This window comes from Pseudonaja textilis, chromosome 7, assembly GCF_049901715.1.
Source record: "Pseudonaja textilis isolate UNSWEBS1 chromosome 7, rPseTex1.2, whole genome shotgun sequence".
NCBI lineage: Eukaryota > Metazoa > Chordata > Lepidosauria > Squamata > Elapidae > Pseudonaja > Pseudonaja textilis.
Window position 1 is genome coordinate 44,837,715 of NC_141996.1, and position 20,790 is coordinate 44,858,504.

Sequence of the window (20,790 nt, forward strand, 5' to 3'; positions counted from 1 at the left end):
CTAGACTAAGGGGAAAAATACTAATGATATAGTAACTAACAAAAGGAAAGAAAAATACATACAACAATGTTAATTAAATAATAAAATTTCAAATCACAATAATAATTTAAAGTAAAGAAAGATATAAAGAGAAAACATCTGGAAAATTATGAAAACTATTTAGATCTTTATAATTTAGGTGGATAATATAATAATCTAAACATTTTGCTGATTGTGCCACCAATCAATAATAGAACTGCATATATATCATGTTGATATATTACAACATTCTAGGTTCTTGGGAAGATTTGTACGTGTATGGAGGCCAACAACAGCTAAAGAACTGGCAGCTGTGATTTCACATTATTCAGTATATAATAATAAGAAAACAACATAGAATCTGGATGAAAATAATCACCACAAAGTAGACAAAGTGTCAAATGCATATAACCAGGAACAGAGTTGAATTCAAAGAATTAAATTTTATTACATGCAACCTACATACAAGAATCTGATCTATTAATGGTCAAACAAAATTGGCACTAAATAAAGGTCAACAGAATTAATAGGATTGGAGGGGCTGGATTTGTTGTGGGAGTGTAGGGAATCCAAATTGATGATTCATTTGACCCCCACCCTTGGGCTCAGCCTGAGTAGATGTCCTACACAAAGTAATAGAAAATGAGGAAGTGACAGTGCTCAAACTAAAAGTGACAGAATTCAAACTAACAGTCACCCATCAAATAACACTCCAGACCTAACAATTGTACATAAAAAAGGAACAAAAAAAAAGTCTGGTTAGTGGACTTGGCAGTACTTGGAGGTAGCAGAATAGAGGAGAAAGAACTGGAGAAAATCACAAAATATAAAGACCTGAAAACAGAAGTAGAATAACTGTAGCAAAAGAAAGCAAAATTAGAATCCATAGAAATAGGTGCCTTGGGTGCAATACCAAAACTTCTGAAGCACTACTTGAACATCATCAACTATGACAAAATCCCTATCAGAAAAGTTAGCTTTACTTGGAACAACTTATGTTCTATAATGATACTTTTAACACTTATTAAACAACATCTGTCTATATCAGATCTTTGGGAACGACACACTATGTAGATAAAAAATTCCACCTGGCTATTCAACTAACCATAATAATCACCATCGTGGATATCTGTATGTCATGAGAGAGGATTTTGTGGTGCTCTTATGAGTAGTGAATTCTATCAGAGAGTTACCGATTTAAATTTGTCTCAGTAGAAGATCCATACTAAGATCCATAGAAGATCCATGTATCTATCAACCCATTCATTATGAAAACAGAAAAAGAGAAAAGAGAAAAAGAATTGCATAATAGATTGTATGTTGCCCAGTTCAACAAGTCAGATTTCCCGGCCATCTGCTGACAAATGAGCAGTGGGACTCAGGAGCTATGACTGGGTAATAGCCAAATAAATAAATGGAATTAAAAACCACATACAAGACAAAAGCATACTATGTTCAAAAATTGTACCATTATGGCCTGCTGTTAAAAATCAGATTATATTGTATAACATTTCAGTAGTTACTATACATTGCTCGATTTTACCTGCAGAAATAGGTACTTCAAGTCACACAAAATGTTGAAAAGGAAAACCGTGTATTGACTGATTATGTAAAAGGCAGCCCAAAAATTAGAACTTATGTATAAGAAGCAAAAAGTGAGTATTGAAATAATGTAATAAAACATGAACAGAATGCTGGCAAGGAAAAACATTATATGGTCAAAAGATTGTGAAAAAACTGGATTAAGATAAAACCTAGCAATGATTCACAAATGGACAATTAAAAAGAGAAACTGATTTTGACTGCTCAAGAGTGAATTGGTGCAATCAAGACCACATCTGAAAAAAAATCATCAAATGATTCAAAATTCAGACTGTGCAAAGAAGCAGAAGAAACAGTAGTTCTCCTGCAAAAAGATCACAGAAATTGATTATAAACAATGACATAAATTCCAACAAATTGCTCAGCAAGATCTGTTTTGCACATAAAGAAATAAATAACTATTTTTTTTATTTTACAGGGCTTTCCTTCACAGTCTTTAAATTTTTTCTTGATTGTGTATCTATATTTCATATTAACGTATGTATATGTGCAAGTATGTATGATTTTTGTGCTTTTAAAAGTTTATTATTTCTGAAGACCAGGATTGTATTGAAAAGCCAGGGTTGGAATTTAAAAATAGAGGCTGATAACAGAGGAAAATGATCAAAACTGACAAACTCTGTTTAGATTGCAGAAAGTTTTGGAAGTGGCAACATTCATAAAACATTCTTAAGAATAGTTTAGGTGGTAGAGCGGCGGTCAGCAATGGCCGCCACAAAGAAGCCTGCAGCCGGGTAAGATCTGTGCAGGAGGAAGTAGGTGAAGGTGAAAGTTTTGGCTGAACTGGGACTACAAGAAGGGAAGAGGTAAAGATTTATTTTAAGATCGTACTGAAGGAGACTGCTTTGAGTTTACAAGATCAGAAATAAAAGGTATTATGACTTCTAGAAGATTACTTTGGAACTGTGTATCTGAATTCTACCCTAGGAAGAGAAAATATAGAAATAAGAAAGTGCTAAATGAAACTGTGTGCTTTGATTTGGTTTGCTTTGTGAGTTTGCGATCTTTGTGAACTATTTCTTGAAAGATTAAAGATATTTGGGTTGTTTTTTTTAAAAAAGGGAAAAAATGGCATTATCTTTTGAAGGATTACAAATGGAATTTCAAAAATTGAAAGAAGAGGAACAGGAAGGCATGGGCTCTTCTGGATCTATTTTTCACTTTTTAGAAATGGTGATTTCTACCTATCAAGAAATACAACGGCGATAGGAAGGCTGGGACCAAGAAGAAGAAGCCATCTTTAATGGACAAATACTCTCAGTGGAGGAAGAAAAGTATAAGGGAGGCAAAGAAATGGTGAACTCAGGACTTAAAAAAGCAACCAAGAAAAAGAAAAATAAGATGAAAAATTGATATGATGTCAGAAAGCAACAGAAAAGAGAAATACAACAGAGAGGGAAGATAAACAGAGTGAAACTTGAGAGATGGTGGGGTCAAAAAGCTAGAATTGACAAGAAAGGAAGGGAAAAAGGAAAGAGAAGTCATAAAAGTTTTAAACTTTTATGTTAAAAAACAGGTTTTTTTCAGAGATAAGGGGTAAGATATAATTTTATAAAAATGATTCTGCAAAAGTACATAAGATTTTATGGTAGATATTAGTATTTGAAATTGAATTAGAAAATTAAAATATTTCATGAATTAACAATGCATTAAAGGGAAGCTATGAAAATGTTTAAGATTTGATAATAGAGTTTAATTTACTATGAAATACTGCTCTTATTATATTATAAACTTAATATTCCTTTTTTCTTGGTTTTATTATTACTTATTAAATTCAATATTATTTGCTTGTTTTATTATTTTGAAATGTAGTACTTAGAATGTACGAAGCAGAATCAGTATGGAAAGTATGTATTATCTTAAGTGTAAAATTTAGGGGAAAAATAAAAAGTTGTCATACTTCAACCAGTGGTTACAGGAGAAATATTGTATTAGAAAGAAAGGAAAAATAGATGATTGAAAGAGAACGGACAAAAGATGCAAGTATAATTATTTAAATTGAGATGAAATAAATAAAATAAAATCAAAAGAATGAATAAGAGAGAGAAAATATATAGAAAATATAGAATGTTAAATAAGATATGAAATAGTATATTATGTGAGCACGAATTTGATTTATGTCTGTACAAAAAGATTTAACCCGGGGTAAGCCGCTTTCCAAAAAGAAGTTTTATGTATTTATGTTTTGTGTAATGTTTGTTTATGTTTGAAAGGATGTTGGAAGAGAATTAATGAAACTATATATAATGAATATATATATATATTAAGGCAAAAGAAATACAATTAAAGAGAAGGAAAGGGAGCAGTAAAGAGAAGTTGGGAAAAGATATGAAGTTGAACAGATAAGATAAATATACATATTAAATTGTGTTTGTATAGAAATGTTATAATTTGGAATTATCTTGTTTTTAAATAAGATATTCTATGTGTTTTTTAGAAAAAGATATTTTATGTTACTACATCCTATGTTTTGTTTGTTTGTGTATGTTTTTTAAAAAAATTAATAAAATTTGTTAAAAAAAAAAAGAATAGTTTAGTTTATGTGCAAAATATTAACTGTTATGGGCATTATTAACCTTTAAAGCCCTTTAATCAAAATCCTGGGCCACCTTATTTTATATTTCAAAGCAAGACATATTACATTTCTGAAATCATAAATATATAACCATTATAAAATAATTATGATTGAACAGCTGTGTTAATACATTTTTATTTTTATTTTTTAATTTATTTATTTTTGTCAATTGCTTACAAGATAATAGGTATAAGTAAAAACATAGTTATAAATACATGGATACATATAAGAAAAATAAAAAATAAAACAAACAATAGGACAGGGATGGTAGGCAGGTTGGTTGGCTTATGCACATCCCCTACAGACCTCTTAGGAAAGGGGTGAGGTCAATAGTAGATAGTCTAAGGTTAAAGTTTTGGAGTTTGGGGAAGAAACCACAGTCAGGTAGAGTATTCCAGACATTGACCACTCTGTTGCTGAAGTCGTATTTCCTGCAATCAAGTTTGGTGCAATTAACCTTGAGATTATATCTCTTGTTTGCTCTTGTGTGGTTATGGTTGAAGCTGAAGTATTCATTGACAGGTAGGACATTGCAATGTATGATATTTCAAAAGCATATATATTTATATAATATAGATATATTTGAAATATATTTCAAATGTGTTAGCTTCTACTAAAGACATTATTTGCTTCTAAAGATACAGATTTACCTATGTACATTAGGTAGATTTGAGAAATAATATTGTTAGCATAGAATCATGTCTAGACATAATCTAAATAATTCACATTATTGCTATATATATTTTGTAAATCAGAACATATTTTCATAATGCTTCAATTCTTTGATGGGCAAAGAGAGGGATATTATATATATATATATAATATAATATATATATATAATATAATATAATATAATATAATATAATATAATATAATATAATATAATATAATATATATTAACACATTTTAAAATGTATAACTAGTCCCTAGAATTACACAGCAATAACTTTCCAATAGTTTCCTTTTTCAATTTTTCCCAGGATGCTGTTCCCTGTCATATATTTGGGCGCTGCTATGCTTGCTGGTTGGGCAAATGGTCAGGATTAACCTGGAAAATCCAAAAGCTAGTGGTTGCAGTCCCCAATAAATTAAAATTGAAGGTAAAATAATTATGCACATGTATGTGGAAATAAAAGAAGAAAAGATTTTAAAAGGAATTTAAAAAAGATCTGTGAAAGCTGCATTCTGTTTGTTCATATTATATTTATTTTATCTGGAAAGATGTGGCTATGCAAACCATTTCTTAATGGGACATCCTAGATTCCAATCATTGGAATGCTCCATTTTGAAACAAGGCCTTCATAAAGAAAAATAAGGTGCTTTGCTTTAAAATCTGCATTTGGGAGCAAGTGACTTTTCTACAACTGAAATGTCTTCTGCACATTGATACAAGTCTCAAATGAAGTAGTGTTTATTTTGCAGAGAAGCATCAAAGCGACATTTCAACAAAGCTGCCTTAAGGATTTGCAGAAGCTTAATTATTTATACCATAAGAATATGCTAGTCTGAAGAGAGGGATAAATACTGAAGAAGAGGATTTCTGCAAGACACAGACAAGTTTCTTAAATGAGGGAAGTTGACTGTAGGTGCAGTTTTAGTTGGTCTCCGGCTTTAAAATGGAAAGGTCAATCATGCAGGTTAGAGCCAGGGCTTCTCTATGTATTTGCATGTGCCAGGAACAATTTTCCCAGAAAATTCTACATTTAATTGTCTCCACCCATTTGTTAACAAAAATAATGGAAATTTGCTCCATGATTTTGTATGCTTAGTATAGAACAGGGGTGTCAAACTCTCAGTGTCATGTTGTCACGTGATGTATCATGACTTTTTTCCGCTTTCCTAAACCAGGGGTGAGTTTGGCCTGCACATGATACATCCAGCTACAAGTTTGGCCTGCACGTGATGCATCCAGCTACAAGTTTGACATCCCTGGTATAGGAGATGACCAACCTGAGCCCATGAGTGGAATCTATCGTGTCATCAGTCATGAGTCCCTTCACGCCCACAAGAAATCTAAGTCCAGCCCATTTTGAATTCCTTCTAATCTCCCACTAATTCCCCTTGGCTTTAGTAGTTCAGATTCTTGTAGAAAGGTCAAGCTTACAAGAAATCTTTATACTGTCTGAATCTCTTGATTTTTCTGTTGCTTGACATACAGTTTTTCTCCTGGGTTAAGTGGCAAAAATATCCAGTGAAAAATACTTAAGTGAACTCTCATTTGAAATCAAGGGGGCAAGATTAATTAAACTAAGAGGGTGAATAGGGTTTTTTCCCTCACATACCTATTATGTCGGTTTAACTTTTCTAGGGAATTAATATCAAAAGGTATACTTGAGGATCTCATAGTAGTGCGACAGAATGCAATTAATAATTCTAGTTTCTGGTCAAGATCTGTTTAATTTGTACAAATTTTAATTTTGTATTTTATATTTTAAATTTTATGTGATACAGTATGCCTTATTTTAATTGTGATGCTTCTGATATGAATAAACAAACCAGGTTCACCATATGTGAATATACTTATAGTAACTGGGTATATTGAATAAACTGTGCTTTACAAATGTCAATGAGACTCAATGAGATGGAAAAGATTATATATTTGTGATGTCATTTAGCAAACATATTTTTGTTTTTTTAATTTATAAATAAATAATATCCAAAAGTGTATCTGATTTTTTTCCCACTTAGTTTTACCACTGGAAATTATTACTCTACAAATTTCTGTTTGCCTTTCAAGGGTCATTGCAACAAATTACAAATCTTATTTCTATTTAAGTAATCTTACAACTACAGTCATAACATTATTTAATAAAGTCATTGCAATTAAGACTTTGATGAAAAAATTCCTGACTTGGCATCTCGAGAGACTATCAACCAGGGTATCATTTAACTTTATAGTTAGTGGAGCATGAAACAGAAGATGAAGAAAAAGATGTATTACTGCATCTGACATTTAGACATATTATTTTGAATTAATTATCTTTAAAATGTCCTTAATAGGAAATTCCAGTATAGTATGTGGAAGTACTATTCATCAAGTTACCAGAGGTGGTGTTCAGCAGGTTCTGACCAGTTCTGGAGAACTGATAGCAGAAATTTTGAGTAGTTTGGAGAACCAGCAAATACCACCTCTGACTGGAGATTTACAGTATCCTTCCCCTGCCACACCCACCAAGCAACGCCCACAGAACTGGTAGTAAAAAAATTTAATCCCACCACTGCAAGTTACTATCATATTATGACTCTTCAATAAGTGATTTCAAATTTGCTCTGGCAGATTTTAAATAGAAATTCTAGTCTTTTTGAAGAGACAAGGAACAGATAAACATAGATACAGTATATGCCCAATTATTAAGAGTAGGTTCCTTTAAACATAGTCAAAATTGCTTGTGATTAAATATGCAATCTATTGTTTGAGAAAAGTATCAATATTACAGATACGTAAAATAGGCAAAGAAGATGCTTTGAAAATGAAGCACAAATAAAGCGTGTCTTTTTTAATCATAAAGGCAGTTCAGAGGTGGTATTCAGCAGGTTCTGACCAGTTCTGGAGAACCGGTAGCGGAAATTTTGAGTAGAACTGACAAATACCACCTCTGACTAGCCCCGCCACATCTCTTCTCTGCCTCCCGAGTCCCAGATGATCAGCTTCAGCTTAGTTGCCCTGCATAGGAGAACAGAGCTGGAAAGCAGGTTAATGGACTGGGGAGGAAATGGAGATTTTACAGTATTCTTCCCCTGCCATGCCCACCAAGCCATGCCATGCCCACCAAGCCACGCCTACAGAACCAGTAGTAAAAAAAAATTGAAATTCCACCACTGAGGCAGCTGTATCTTTTACAAGGCTTGGGTGCCTGATTCAAATGCTGTTCCTAATTATGCCTCTACTTGCATGCATAAATGGCTTTGTTTTGGTGGCAGATGTATTCTTTGTGCATGCAAGCTGGGGTTATTTTTTGAAGGAACCGCATTACCTTGCAAAAGATAGTTGTTTCATTTTTTCAAAGAAATGTGATTTTTGTGAAAAAGGTCTTTAAGTTTAACTCCTACTGGCTTAATGAAAATATTCATGCAGTTTTCTTGGCATCCATATGGAAGTAATTTGCCACTGGGTTCTACCATATTTGTTTCCTCTACTTCTCAGCCTGATCCACAGCCAGAGCTGTCCATGGTTTGTGAGTAATGTATGTTGAAAATGACAACTGCATTGTGGTGCTGTTGTATAGCCTCCTCTCCTTTTTGGAGATGTTGCATGAATATATAAAATTTACTCTCCAGTGCTGCAATACCTCTGGTGTCCCTTTTCTATCCAAGTATCAAGCAAGCCTAACCCTGCTTATCTTTTAAGCTGGGTGCCATCATCTGCAACATGTTGTTCTAATTAATAGCTTGAGTGTGAAAATATATGTTGCTAAGCTTTTATTTTGAATATTTTCTATATTCCTAATTGCTGTTATTAATATTTTTATATTAGTTTGGGGCTCTGAAACCCACAAAGTAGTGATGCATAAGACACACAAAGAAAATTAAAGGAAAAAATTACCAATCATTGTAAAAGCTGTCATTATTACTCACCCATACAGAACCTTGAATAGTGTTGCTATGCTTCATGAAGTCCAGCATTCATCACATCCTACTCCAATCTTTCTCCCCTTCTTCCTCCTTCTCCCAAAATTATTAATATATTGACCACTATACGAAAGCAAAGTTTTAAGAATTTAATTCTAGTGGACAACCATATCTGTGCTACTTAGATAGAGCCATTAAAAATTGTTATTGAACAGCAATTGTTTAAGAAAGGAGTTTTGGTCTGTGTGAAAGACATGTTAATTTCTATGCTCTCAGATATATCATCTTCAACAGCAATTATTCAATAGCCCAGTAAATTGATATTCCTTTCAAACCCCAGATAATAAAGCAACTATAGAAACTGGGGTATTAGTCTGTCTCACAGCCAATAACAACATTGCAGAACAAGAACATTGCCTGGCAAACAGACAGGAGGACATTTTACCATAGCTGAGGTGCCAAGTGATCTGGACATGAATGATTTGTTGCTCATCATAAAGAATGTTCTCCATATTCCTACATCATGTACAAAGGAAATCTTGTGCAAGATAAAAGGGAAAACAACACTTCCACATCAGATCAGGTAAACATGACCTAGAACTGCCTCGCTGGTTGGCCAGCAAAAAATTGGAAGTAATAGTATGAGGATATTTTCTCTAAAAATCTTCACTAAGTATCATCATGCCAAACATGAACACACAGCTAAAAATCACAATAAAATTAAGACTTGACTAACTAATAAAGAAAACAAGGAATTATATCTCCCAAAAAGAAAAAAAATACAAAACTTAGGAGCTGACAGATGACATTTTTAATGCTGTACAAATGGTTTGCTTACCATGGCACCATCAAACAATAATAACTCTCTGCAGAGGACTTGTCTTCTCAAAATTGACAATCTGAAGTTGGCTATGGTGTTTCAGTTTAAAATTGATATTTTCCTTCTTACTATAAAATTCACAAGCAAAAAATACTATGTGCATGAATGAAATGCCCTGAGGTGAGAGGATCTCAGATCTGCTCAACTAAAATTAGCCCAGCAGGTTTGCTGTTGATCTGTTCCCTTCCATCTTGTTGCTGGGCATTGGTTCCATAGATATTTGGCTTTTGTTGAACTCTTGAGAAAACCACTCACTTCACCTACTCATCCTATTTCTCTTTATTTGTGAAGTGGGGGAGTCTACCCCAAGAGACTAACACTTCTATGAAAGCTTTCACAGATGCTGCCATCTTTGATCACTTGGATTACTGCACATTGTAATCAGAATTCAGAATGTCAACTATCAGAATTTAGTCACCAGAAAGCACACGGTAAACAATAAGAAATTCAGCTAAACCAATAAGCAGTTTAATTGCAGCTTGACTCCTCAATTTCAACAGTCAGGAGAATTCTTCACACAAATAAATGAAATTGAATGGAAGGAGAACGGTGGAAAGAAGTTTACCAATCACTGCCTTGAAACTGCTCTGTATTGGATTGGGTGGGGCTAGCACCTCTGTTTCGCTTCATAGCTGAAGTATAGTAAGATGGGAACCGCTATGGGGACAGTGCAGTTTATGTTGCTGTATTATCCTCTTCACTCAATCGTAAGGACACTGACATGGTGGTGGAGAAAAGAGGTTAATCTAAAGACCTTGAGAAATAAGCAGCATTATATACAAACCAGCAATACTTGTGGTAGGAAAGAAAGGTCAGTATATAGAAGCTTCCTTTGTATTCCCCCACCCCTTGAAACTTGGCATGTTTCACAAATTTGGAAAGGAACTGTTACACTTCAGAACTTCAAACGCTGCTGTCAAAACACTAACATTATAGCTATTTGTTCATGTTCTTGTTACAAATAATAGTGATAGCTGAAGATTCAGAAAACAAAGCTACCTCACATGCTTGTGAAAAGAATTGAATCAATATCAGATCCCAGCTGACAGAATTACACAATTATTCCTTTTCTTTTGTACATTTCTACTGGCATTTTGCATTTTTAAGATGTGTGCAGATATTATATGCTCACATAGATGCAATTTTCATAAATCCTAAAATAAAAAGTAAATGTGCTTAAAGATTCTGAGAATGGTCCTGAAACTACTGCATGGAAACCAGAGGAAAAACTCACAAACAATAAACTCAAAGCACTTATTAAAATAATTTCTCTCATGTAAGTGACTGATTTTGGATCTTGGTATCTTAAGTGTGCCAGTACACTTCACATGTCTTCTAATTGGTGGGGCATGGACAAAAATATATTAGTTTGCAATCTAATCTCTTGTTCAGAGATCCTAGATAGCAGAAAATAGTGTGAGCAAGCTTGGAGTAAAATTGGGCTTTGGTTGCACTTGTAGCACACTAGCCAAAAGAAATAGTCTTTACTGTTAAAAGGGAATGGTGATACTTTTAAGGTATAGTTAAGGCTGGAAACCTAGTCTAATTCTTCCTTCTTGTTTTTTAAAAAGTATTAATGGAAGTCCTTGGTTAACAACAGTATTTAGGACCAGAATTTCCATTGCTAAGCGATGTGGTTGTAAACTGCAATATCACTAAGTGCACTGCTTAGCAACAACAATCTTCACATTCCTTGTTGCCCTTGTTAAATGAGGACTTCATGATTTCTTTCAGCTTCCACAAGTCAGTGGGGAAGCCAGCAAGACCCAGGTGGTTTGTAAGCAAACTGTTAGGCAGGTAAGTAGTTGCTGCCAGGTGCAAGTAAGAGGGTGTGTGAGTGGCCAATGAGACATAGCATGAAGGGGCTGGGAGTGGCTGTTGCATGTGCATAAAGGGCTAGCACAACATGATTATGTCAGGACTTGGGATGTCTGCTGAAGGATACAGAAGGGTGCAAGAGAGACCAGTGAGTCATGGTGCCAGTGCAGTGGGATTGGGGCTGCAGAGTGGGGAAGACCTTCCCTGCTGGCTTTCCCCTCGACTTTCCATCTGTCAGGGAAGGTGTAAATGGCAATCGAGTGACCACAGGATGCTCCATTGGCTGGAATTTCAAGTACTAGTAAATATCACTTGTTCAGTGCCATTGTAACTTTGAACATTTGTTGAATAACTGGTTGTTAGCAAAAAAACTACCTATATATGAAAACCCAAAGGGCAACAGACCTCAATGTCCATCTTATGATATTACGGCATGTAGACATTGCTTGCCCCTTCCAATTTCATTCATTTAATTAATTAAAGGACTTCTATGTCCATCTATCTCATATGATGACTTTAGGCAGCTCACAATAGTCCACTGAAAATGGTTAAAAGCAAAGTATTATTGCTACTTACTACTGTACTTTCTTTTCTTACCTAGGGGTGCTAACTAGAAAAGGATAGCCTAGTAAGTGTACCTGTTTTGTAAACCTTTATCCATTTCCTACACATTCAGGAGTACAACAGAACTTTTAGTGGCCCTTTTAAAATTGTTCTTGGTAGTGTAGCATTACTAGCCAGTCATGCCAAGCAGGACTTTTACTCTTCACCTAGGTATGCTTTACTTTAGGATGATAAAATGATAGTGATTTGGGTCCTTATCAATACCACATTCAGCAGGTTCTGACCAGTTCTGGAGAACCATAGTGGAAATTTAGAGTAGTTCAGAGACCCGGCAAATACCTCTGACTGGAGATTTTACAGTATCCTTCCCTTGCCACACCCACCAACCACTCCCACAGAACAGGTAGTAATTTTTTTTTGAATCCGACCACTGATGCTTATGCTTAGATTTGGGAGGTGCAGCGCTGTCATAGATTGAGTTCCATCCTCCAGTCAGTGCCTTTTATGGAAACAACACTTTATACATGAGTTTGCAGAATACTGAAGTTGGCAAGTTTGTGGCTCAGTGTGACACATCAAGCCAGCCAATTTAGGAACTCCATGAATTTATTAGTAAAGCAAAACCAGGCAAGTGCATTAGTTCAGTTCATCCTAAGTATGAAGTTGAGTTGTTTTTATTTATTTATTTATTTTATTTATTTTGTCAAGCATTATAACAGGTATAAATATAAGTTATGAAAACATGAAATGGATACATGTAAGAAAAATAAAAAGAAACAATAGGACCGGGACGGTAGGGACTTTGGTGCGTTTATACACACCCCCAATTATAGTTGTTAATATAATATAATATAATATAATATAATATAATATAATATAATATAATATAATATAATATAATATAATATAATATAATATAATATAATATAATATAATATAATATAGTAGTTGTTTTTTAACATCAAGGATTAAGCAAATTATGGCTGCATCTTCTGATTGCTCAATGGCTGGTTGTTATTTGCTTGGAACTGGACGGTTTAATGGAGAATCCCTATAGAAAGCAAAACAACTCTTGTACGAACAGCATCATCCTCGTAGTCTCTCATCAGCCTCTTTCTCTGCCAAATTTTTGTTAACACAAAAGCAACCCAGCCCTCTTGAGTGTCTGAAGCACATTGATCCTCTCCGACGTTTATGTGATGAAAAGAAAGTTTGTTGTTCTCTGGAAATTCGGCTAAAGGGTTAACTAAGATTTCCTTATTTTTTTAAAAAAAAATGGGCACGCCCTTACAATAAAAGAACTTGAAGAGGAAAGAACCGAAAGTCGGCCCGAGTAAAAAGAAGCGCGGTGGGGGTGGGGTGGAGGAAATGACCACTGTATTTAGTATCAGAAAAAAGGGGGGAAATAGGTAACGTCGCTCAGAGGGATGTTATTATCAAACGAATAAAATTTCCTGATATATCTGTTTAAAAGGAAACTGCTCGTCACCTCTTACGCTATTTATTCACGCAGTGCTACTTTTACATAGTTTTAATTATTCATTATCCGAGTAAAGCTGGGTGTGGGAACGCGCTCTAAGACGTAATGAAGAGAAACGACGGCGAGATGGGAGGAGCCGAAACTCCCATTGCAGGGCCGGCCAGGTTTGGTTGAGGCCGCGACGCCGTGGGCGCGCCTTCCGCTCAGCAGGCGTAGGGCCGGCCCGAAAGCGCGCTGCTCTTCCTCAGGGTTGTTGCTGCTTGTTTGGGCGGCGCGTCACGTCACGGCTGCGTTGACTCAGCGGCGGCCTCCTATCCCTCCTCCTTTTCCTCCTGGGTCCGCTCAGGCCTGGCGCTCGCTCCAGTTCTCTCAGCCTTCTCTCGCCAGCGCCCCTTCTTCTTCGTCACTCCCTTAGGCCGGCAGGGAGGGAAGCCGAAGCTGGGAAAAGGCCATGACCGTGGAGCAGAATGTGCTGCAGCAGAGCAACACCCAGAAGGTAAGGGAAGAGCCGGCCGGGAAGGAGGAAAGCGACCCTCGCACAGAGACCCTCCACTTCGCTCAGGCCGCCACCGCGGCAACGGGCCCTTTAGTTGCGCGAGGGCCTCGCGCTCTAGAGCCTCCACCGAGGCGGATCTGCGCACCCTCCTTTTTCCCCCTGCTTCCTCCGTGACCTTTGCGTAGGGAGGGGAAGTTGTGGAATGGGGTTGTTCTTACCGACCCGCTTAGCCAAGGAAGGTAGTTGTGGCTTTGGGCAGGGTTCCCTTCAATAGTGGTTACTTTTTTCTTCTTTCCTTACTCTTTGGGTGCTGTAAAGCTCTTCTTGTCCCTCATTTGTTCCGTTTCCCCACTCCCACCTTACCTTATCAGAAGCATCTAAGGGGGTCTGCCGGTGGATTTACTAATTCACCTTTTTGCTCGCTGTATTATCTCCTGTCTCCAAAGTGACACTTTCTAAACAGAAGAATTCAGAAGCATCCACATTCGCCACTACTTCTTGTATCTTGAGACATCCCTCCTGCAAAGTTCTGTAATACTTTACATTTACATTGCCTGGTAAACAACGACGGACAGAGGTATTTAAAAGTTTGGCTCTGAAAGGGACCGGTAATATGTTATGTTGAGAGAAGATTGTATTAAAACAATGACACTTTTCCTGTTTATTTCTTAACTGGAGGATCAAACGGTTAGATGAAAATGAGTTAGACTTAGGATTCTAATCAGGCATTTGTTAAAAGTGCATAGTTTAAGATGAGGCTTGTTAATTAGTAAAAAAAGATGTCCTGATTAATAAAGGGAAGAGAGAGTTCGATGTAATGGTTAAAGCACCAAGCTAGAAAGCAGGAGACAGTTCTAGTTCTGTCTTGGGCATGAAACTGGTTGGATGACCTTGAGCCAATCATTGTTCTCAGCCCTAGGAAGGAGGCAATGGCAAACCACTTCTGAGAAACTGCCCCCCCCCAAAAAAAAAATACCCTGCAGGAAGTTGTCCAAACAATCTTCAAGAATATGACATGATTGAATGGAAGAAAAAAATACCAGTTGCATTTTGGTGAAGGCAAAGTTAGTGTGTTTATAAACAGGATCAAAGGTATTGGAAACAAAATTTTCTCAAATACAACAGTCCATGTTCAAGAATAAGTCTTTGTGATTGACCAGAGTTTGTGGGTGTAAATAAAGGTAAAGGTCTACCTTTGAATGTTATTCTTCAGAGATATAGGACAGCTTATATGGTTTGGTTACTACTTATACTTATAAAATCCTTGTGAAGTAGATCGCATTGAAAAAGTACAGCTCTCCCAAACTAACTGCAGTCGAACATAGATTTGAATCTAACCTTATTAAAATCTGGTAATTCTGTGCTTTAGTGTTCTTAATATAAAAGGAAATAATGTATTGTACTATATGTATAGTTAGAAGGCTACCAGGATTTGTATTTTTGAACAGTAGTGGCACAATGGTTAGGATGCAGTATTGCAGGCTAATTCTCCCAACTGCCAGCAGTTTGATTCTAACCAGCTCAAGGTTGGTTCAACCTTCTATTGTTCCAAGGTGGGTAAATGACCCAGATTGTTTGGGGTAGTATGCTGACTCTGTAAATCACTTAGAGAGGGCTATAAAGCACTAAGAAACAGTATATAAGTCTAAATGCTATTGCTATAAGGACAGATTGTTATAATCATATATGATCATTTGGTAATATATGGAATGGTATGAATCTCTATAAATTGGAACTTGGTTGAGCCATTGTATATTATGGTGATCAATAAAATGGATACTATTTTTTGAAATAATGTGAAAAATATAGGGAAGTTCATGATCTTTCTTGCTTTGTAAACTGGGTTCCTATGCTGTAAATTATGCTACTAACAGTACATTTCCCTTATATTTACTTCTGCTGTCACAATTCTTTAGTACAACGTAAGCATTACTGAAATTAGTCTTTGAGCAGTTGCTCAGCTATATTCTATATCGCAACTTGACACTGGAAATAGATCCAGAACCACTGCACTATCACCAAACTCTGCAAGTGCTCAATGCTCGATATGGCAACTTGAACTATTCTACATCCTACATCTGATGTACAAAGTGGACATGGCTAGCATTTTCACAAGTAATCTTTTGCAACACTTATATTTCCACCTCCATGGTATAATGATCAAGAGCTTCTACTATTCTCATACTACAGGCTTGCTACTACTCCTTATATATAGCATTGCTAACCATAATGCTGAAGACATGTGCACAAAGTTCTGCATGTGTGTTGTGCTAGAGCATATGGAGAAAAGGCAAGAACAAATAAGTTCATGGCAGAAGTAGCAAATGCCTCAGGCTTGGCTCTAAACCCTGGAGATACATGCCATCGTTTTTGTCATTTCAGTGTCTTAGCTTTGTTGTCTTCTGAGTCTTCCAGAAGCCAATTTAATCTCAGCAGGTGCTCCAGTTGTAAGAGGGGATGCATTAGTGATATCAGTGGTTGGTAATTTAGAAGCATTAACTATCTACCATAATGAATGTTGCACCGACAGCAAACCTGGGCACCTCATCTGATTTCTGGTAACTGGGATTTGCTTACAGTGGCATTGGTCAGGCTCATTCAGAAATTATTCTACTATCTGTGCATAACATGATGGATCACTGAGTGTAGAAGAGAGGATGATTGGAAAACTGTATTCATAGGATGAGCAACACAACATGTCCTTCAGAAAGTCCTTAACATCAACTATTTAAAGTTGAAACAACTGGTGATTGCTGCTTCCTCATCTAAATGGAGATTTGTGATGTCCAATGTCCTTGCTGCCTCTGGTGATTTCATTAAGCAGTGTCCTAATGATCTTGCAACTTGTTTGCTCAACACAGTGTGGCTATGGAATCATAGAAACAGTGAGTAAGGCAAAGGAAATGGAATTTTGTCTAGTTGTAGTTAAGTAGAGCACCGGGGTGGGGGGTTATACCTTTCACCACAGCTTGGGTTTGGGCTCTTTTCCAACCCTATTGGGGAGAATGGTTGTAAAAATGATGGTATTCACTAGCAATTTCACCAGATTTGAGGTTTCTCCAGTACATAGTAAACTTCTAATTAATTCAGAAGTCTGTTTTTCTTCTTCTGTCAACTTGTACAACTAGCACTATTACAAGAATATTTTGTTTGCCAGAATGGAATGATTCTTTCAATATTTTGTTGTTGTACTCAACTTGTTTTAATGTTGAAATTTTCCCAATATAATCAAGAAACAGACATCTTTCTCTCATTGTCTTAGAAGAAAACAGACATCTTTCTCTCATTGTCTTAGAATCAACTGATTTTGACTTTTGAACTCATTCTTAAAAATAAAAGAATGGCTTGATTAAAATTAAACTCTAGAAGCTTTTTATTTTGGTCCAGAGAGTATGTCTTATTTATCTTTGCTGTTGTAGCATTAGATTTCCTTTATGACAAATTCTTATGGATCTTTTCTACCTCAGCCAATGCATAGAAAATTGTTATCCTCTTTTGAAAAATATACAGTTTTAGACTACTTTTTAAAGAAGGCAATATGTCAGTTTGTATATTTTCAGTTGACTTTCACATTTCTTGATGTGAAGTTGTTGTGATAATGATCACTGAGGACAAATAGAAAAAGACCACCATCCTCACTATATGTATCCACAGTTCTACTGTACTTTTCATTAGCATAACCTTCCAAAAGTTTATACTTTCTGTTACTCTATGATTGTTACTATTGCTGGGAAACAGCAGATAATTTTGTTTATGCTTTAACAGAATAAAGAAGTCTTTGAGTTTGTAAAAAAAACAAGTAAAAACATTAAATTTGCAAAGCTGTGAATTTCTTGTGCATGAGAAATATTTTCTTCTCTTTTTAAAATGTCATTTCAAAAGAAAAAGGAAGAAAAATATATATTCAAATATTTGATAATCCTCCCCCCGCCCCCAATTCTTTATTTTCTTAACTTCTTCATGTTGGCATCATATACCAGCATATAATTTATATTTTAATATCAGGATTTCTGACTTAAAGTGATATAAATATAGCTATTATCTTGAAGAGCTACATTTGGTAATATCAAAAGATTTAGTCTTCTGTTCCCACAGAGAACCATCAGATAGCAATTTTATGTAAAGTTTCCAGGGAAACTTTAGTGCTCTTATAGAGCAGTAGTGCAAGATAAAGTGATTTTAGATTTGTTAGGCCCTGGGGCACTTTTGGTAATGCCAATTTTAAACATATCAGATGGGTTCCGCTTAACTCAAAATGGAACTAGGCAACAATGGCATAAGAATCAAAATACTTTTAAAGAGAGCTTGCTGGGAAATCTGCCAGGTATGGACAGTATCCATTTCAGAAATATGTCTGTGGTTTAGAAAATACTATTAGGGTTAGGGCCATTGTTGAAAGTAGATTAACAGGTGCTTATAACAGAAGGCAAAATATTTATTTCAACAAGAGTTGCGAAGTAAGAAGGTACACAATTTTTAATGCCAGCTCCTGATGTCTCCAAGCTAAGATGGGACAGCCTAAATGAGTAAATTTGGGTGCAAATGAGAATATAGATAAGGTTTGTCAAAACTCTAGTGAAATGAAAAGAATCGATGGGATACAGTCATTTCTAGATACAAATTTCATACAAGTCATCCTTGACTTACAATCACAGTGGGATCAGAATTTTGGTCACTAAGCAAAGCAATAGTTAAGAAATCACCACGTAACTGGACTTAGTTTTGAAACCATTTTTAGCACAGTCATGAAGTGAATCACCAGGTCATTAAATCAGTCATGTGGTTGTTAAGTGAATTTGGCTTTCCCAATTGACTGTGAGTTGGAAGCCAGCTGAGGCATTGCAAATCACAATCATATAACCAGAAGATCCTTCAACCTTCATATATGCAAGCCTGTTGCCAAGTGCCCAAATTGTAATTATGTGATGTGACAGTCATAACTTTGAGAGTGGGTCATAGATCATTTTTTCTGAGGCCATTATAACTTTGAATCCATATTAAACAGATGGTGATAAATTGAGGACTACATATACAAAAAACAAGGATTTTTCAACAGAAATACTGTAAGACAGGATGAACAATTGATTTTCTCAAGGAATCACATGAGAAACTGGGACTGTTGTGGAGGGCTAAACCAATTGGGCTATGAAGTTGAGTTGGCAAGCATTCAAACACATATTTAAAAAACGCAGTTGCCTTCAAAATAAAATCAGTGCAATTGTATTGAAATCATGGCATGTATTGCAATCATGTCATTTCTGATTTCTGATTGCCCCCAGGCAGAAGTTATAAGTACAGATGTATTTAAAATGTGTCTCTTGCAAAGTTTGATTGTTCTTTCAATAATACAACCTGTGTAATCATCAAAACCATAAATCACGAGTTCAAATTTTTGTTTTTTTATGCAAAGAGTTAATAAGATGCTTCCAATCACCAACAAATATAATGTCTTTTCTATAATAAAAGAAATTGATTATCAATTTCAGCAAAATCTGTCAACTTTGCTAACCATTCCTCTGTGGTGGGAAATGTTGAATCTTTCCATCTCTGCCCGTAGAAATCTCACAGCAGTAATCATCTATTGAAATAATATTTTTTTCCTAATTTATCCACTAATTGTGAGAATATATGTATGTATGTATGCATGCATATGTGTATGTATGTGTATATGTATGTATATATAAAATGATTGTGTGTATCATTTTATATATATAACTATAATTGTATAATGATTAGTAAACGCACACACACACACACACTCATTAGGATCTCAGACATTTGGATACCTGGTTCATGACTTGAGATTGTGGGCCTGGAATGGATTGGCAGTTAACTTTCCAATAATTTATATCTAGAGTCTCTATTCCACCATTTTCCAAGTGATCTGTCGTCTTCTTTGTAATTGCTTCTTTGTAATTGTTGCTATTTATTAATTTTTCAATAAATTTGGTAGTGATTTTACTTTTTTGCTTTGTTTTTTGCTTTTATGGGTTGTAACATAGCATAAAATCTCTCAATAGAGGGTAGTTTATATACATATTATAAATGTTTAAATAGAATGTTTTGGTGCTCCCAGTTTTTGTAATTCATCCTATACTCATGAATTGTCCAAAAAGCTCACAAGCTCAAAAAAGCTCCCAAACTCCAAAAAGCTTGGACTCACACTGATTAGTCCAAGGTCAGCGTTCTTTGTTCCCCTCACATGGGTTTTCTTTGGTACCCAGTTTCTTACACATGTATATGGGAAAGTAAAAGTGGGTGTATGAAGGCAATACACCTTTCCCTCTCTGGATTTTTGGTATTCAAACATAGCTGTTAAGTAGGGGACACTTATGATTATGACCACGGAGACAGTGTTGTGTTTCTGTCTTTGTTCTGAACTTGCTTCATGCAGTTAAGAATGAATGAATAATGTTAAAATCCACTGATTCTCTTTTGGCAACCTATGTGGGAAAGTTTGTTTGATGTTTCATATTACACAGGCGGCACACAGTTACAAAGTTAGCAAATATAAAAACTTGTTGGATTTGTGATTATTCCCCCCTATATTAGAAGCTGTTCTTCTGCTAATGAAATCTGTTAATATAGGTACCTTCTAAAATTTTAGGCAAGTACCAGTATATATTTTGGAAACAGTAATAGCTGTATTTTAAAGTCGTTGTTTTTACTGCTTTTTACTGTGGCAGTAGGACCACGAGACCATCATTATATAGCTGTAGGGATTTTGCTCCCTTGGGAATTCTATTGCCTTTTTTCCTGCTTCCTTTATGTTGTTCTAAATAGACAAA

The 20,790-nt window shown here is 35.5% G+C and overlaps 1 protein-coding gene across 8 annotated transcripts in view; it reads left to right on the top strand.

Annotated features, from left to right (window-relative positions):
- Positions 1–13,603: 13,603 nt before the first annotated feature.
- Positions 13,604–20,790, top strand: part of USP25 (ubiquitin specific peptidase 25) — a 52,944-nt gene continuing 45,757 nt past the window's right edge. For 6 of the 8 annotated variants that reach the window (XM_026700653.2, XM_026700657.2, XM_026700658.2 and 3 more), the window contains exon 1: positions 13,604–14,002. In XM_026700653.2, coding sequence (XP_026556438.1) covers positions 13,958–14,002 — 45 coding nt within the window. In that variant the 5' untranslated portion in view covers positions 13,604–13,957. The remainder of the gene's footprint in view (positions 14,003–20,790) is intronic. The other 2 variants (XM_026700656.2, XM_087937520.1) reach the window with 1 other exon arrangement.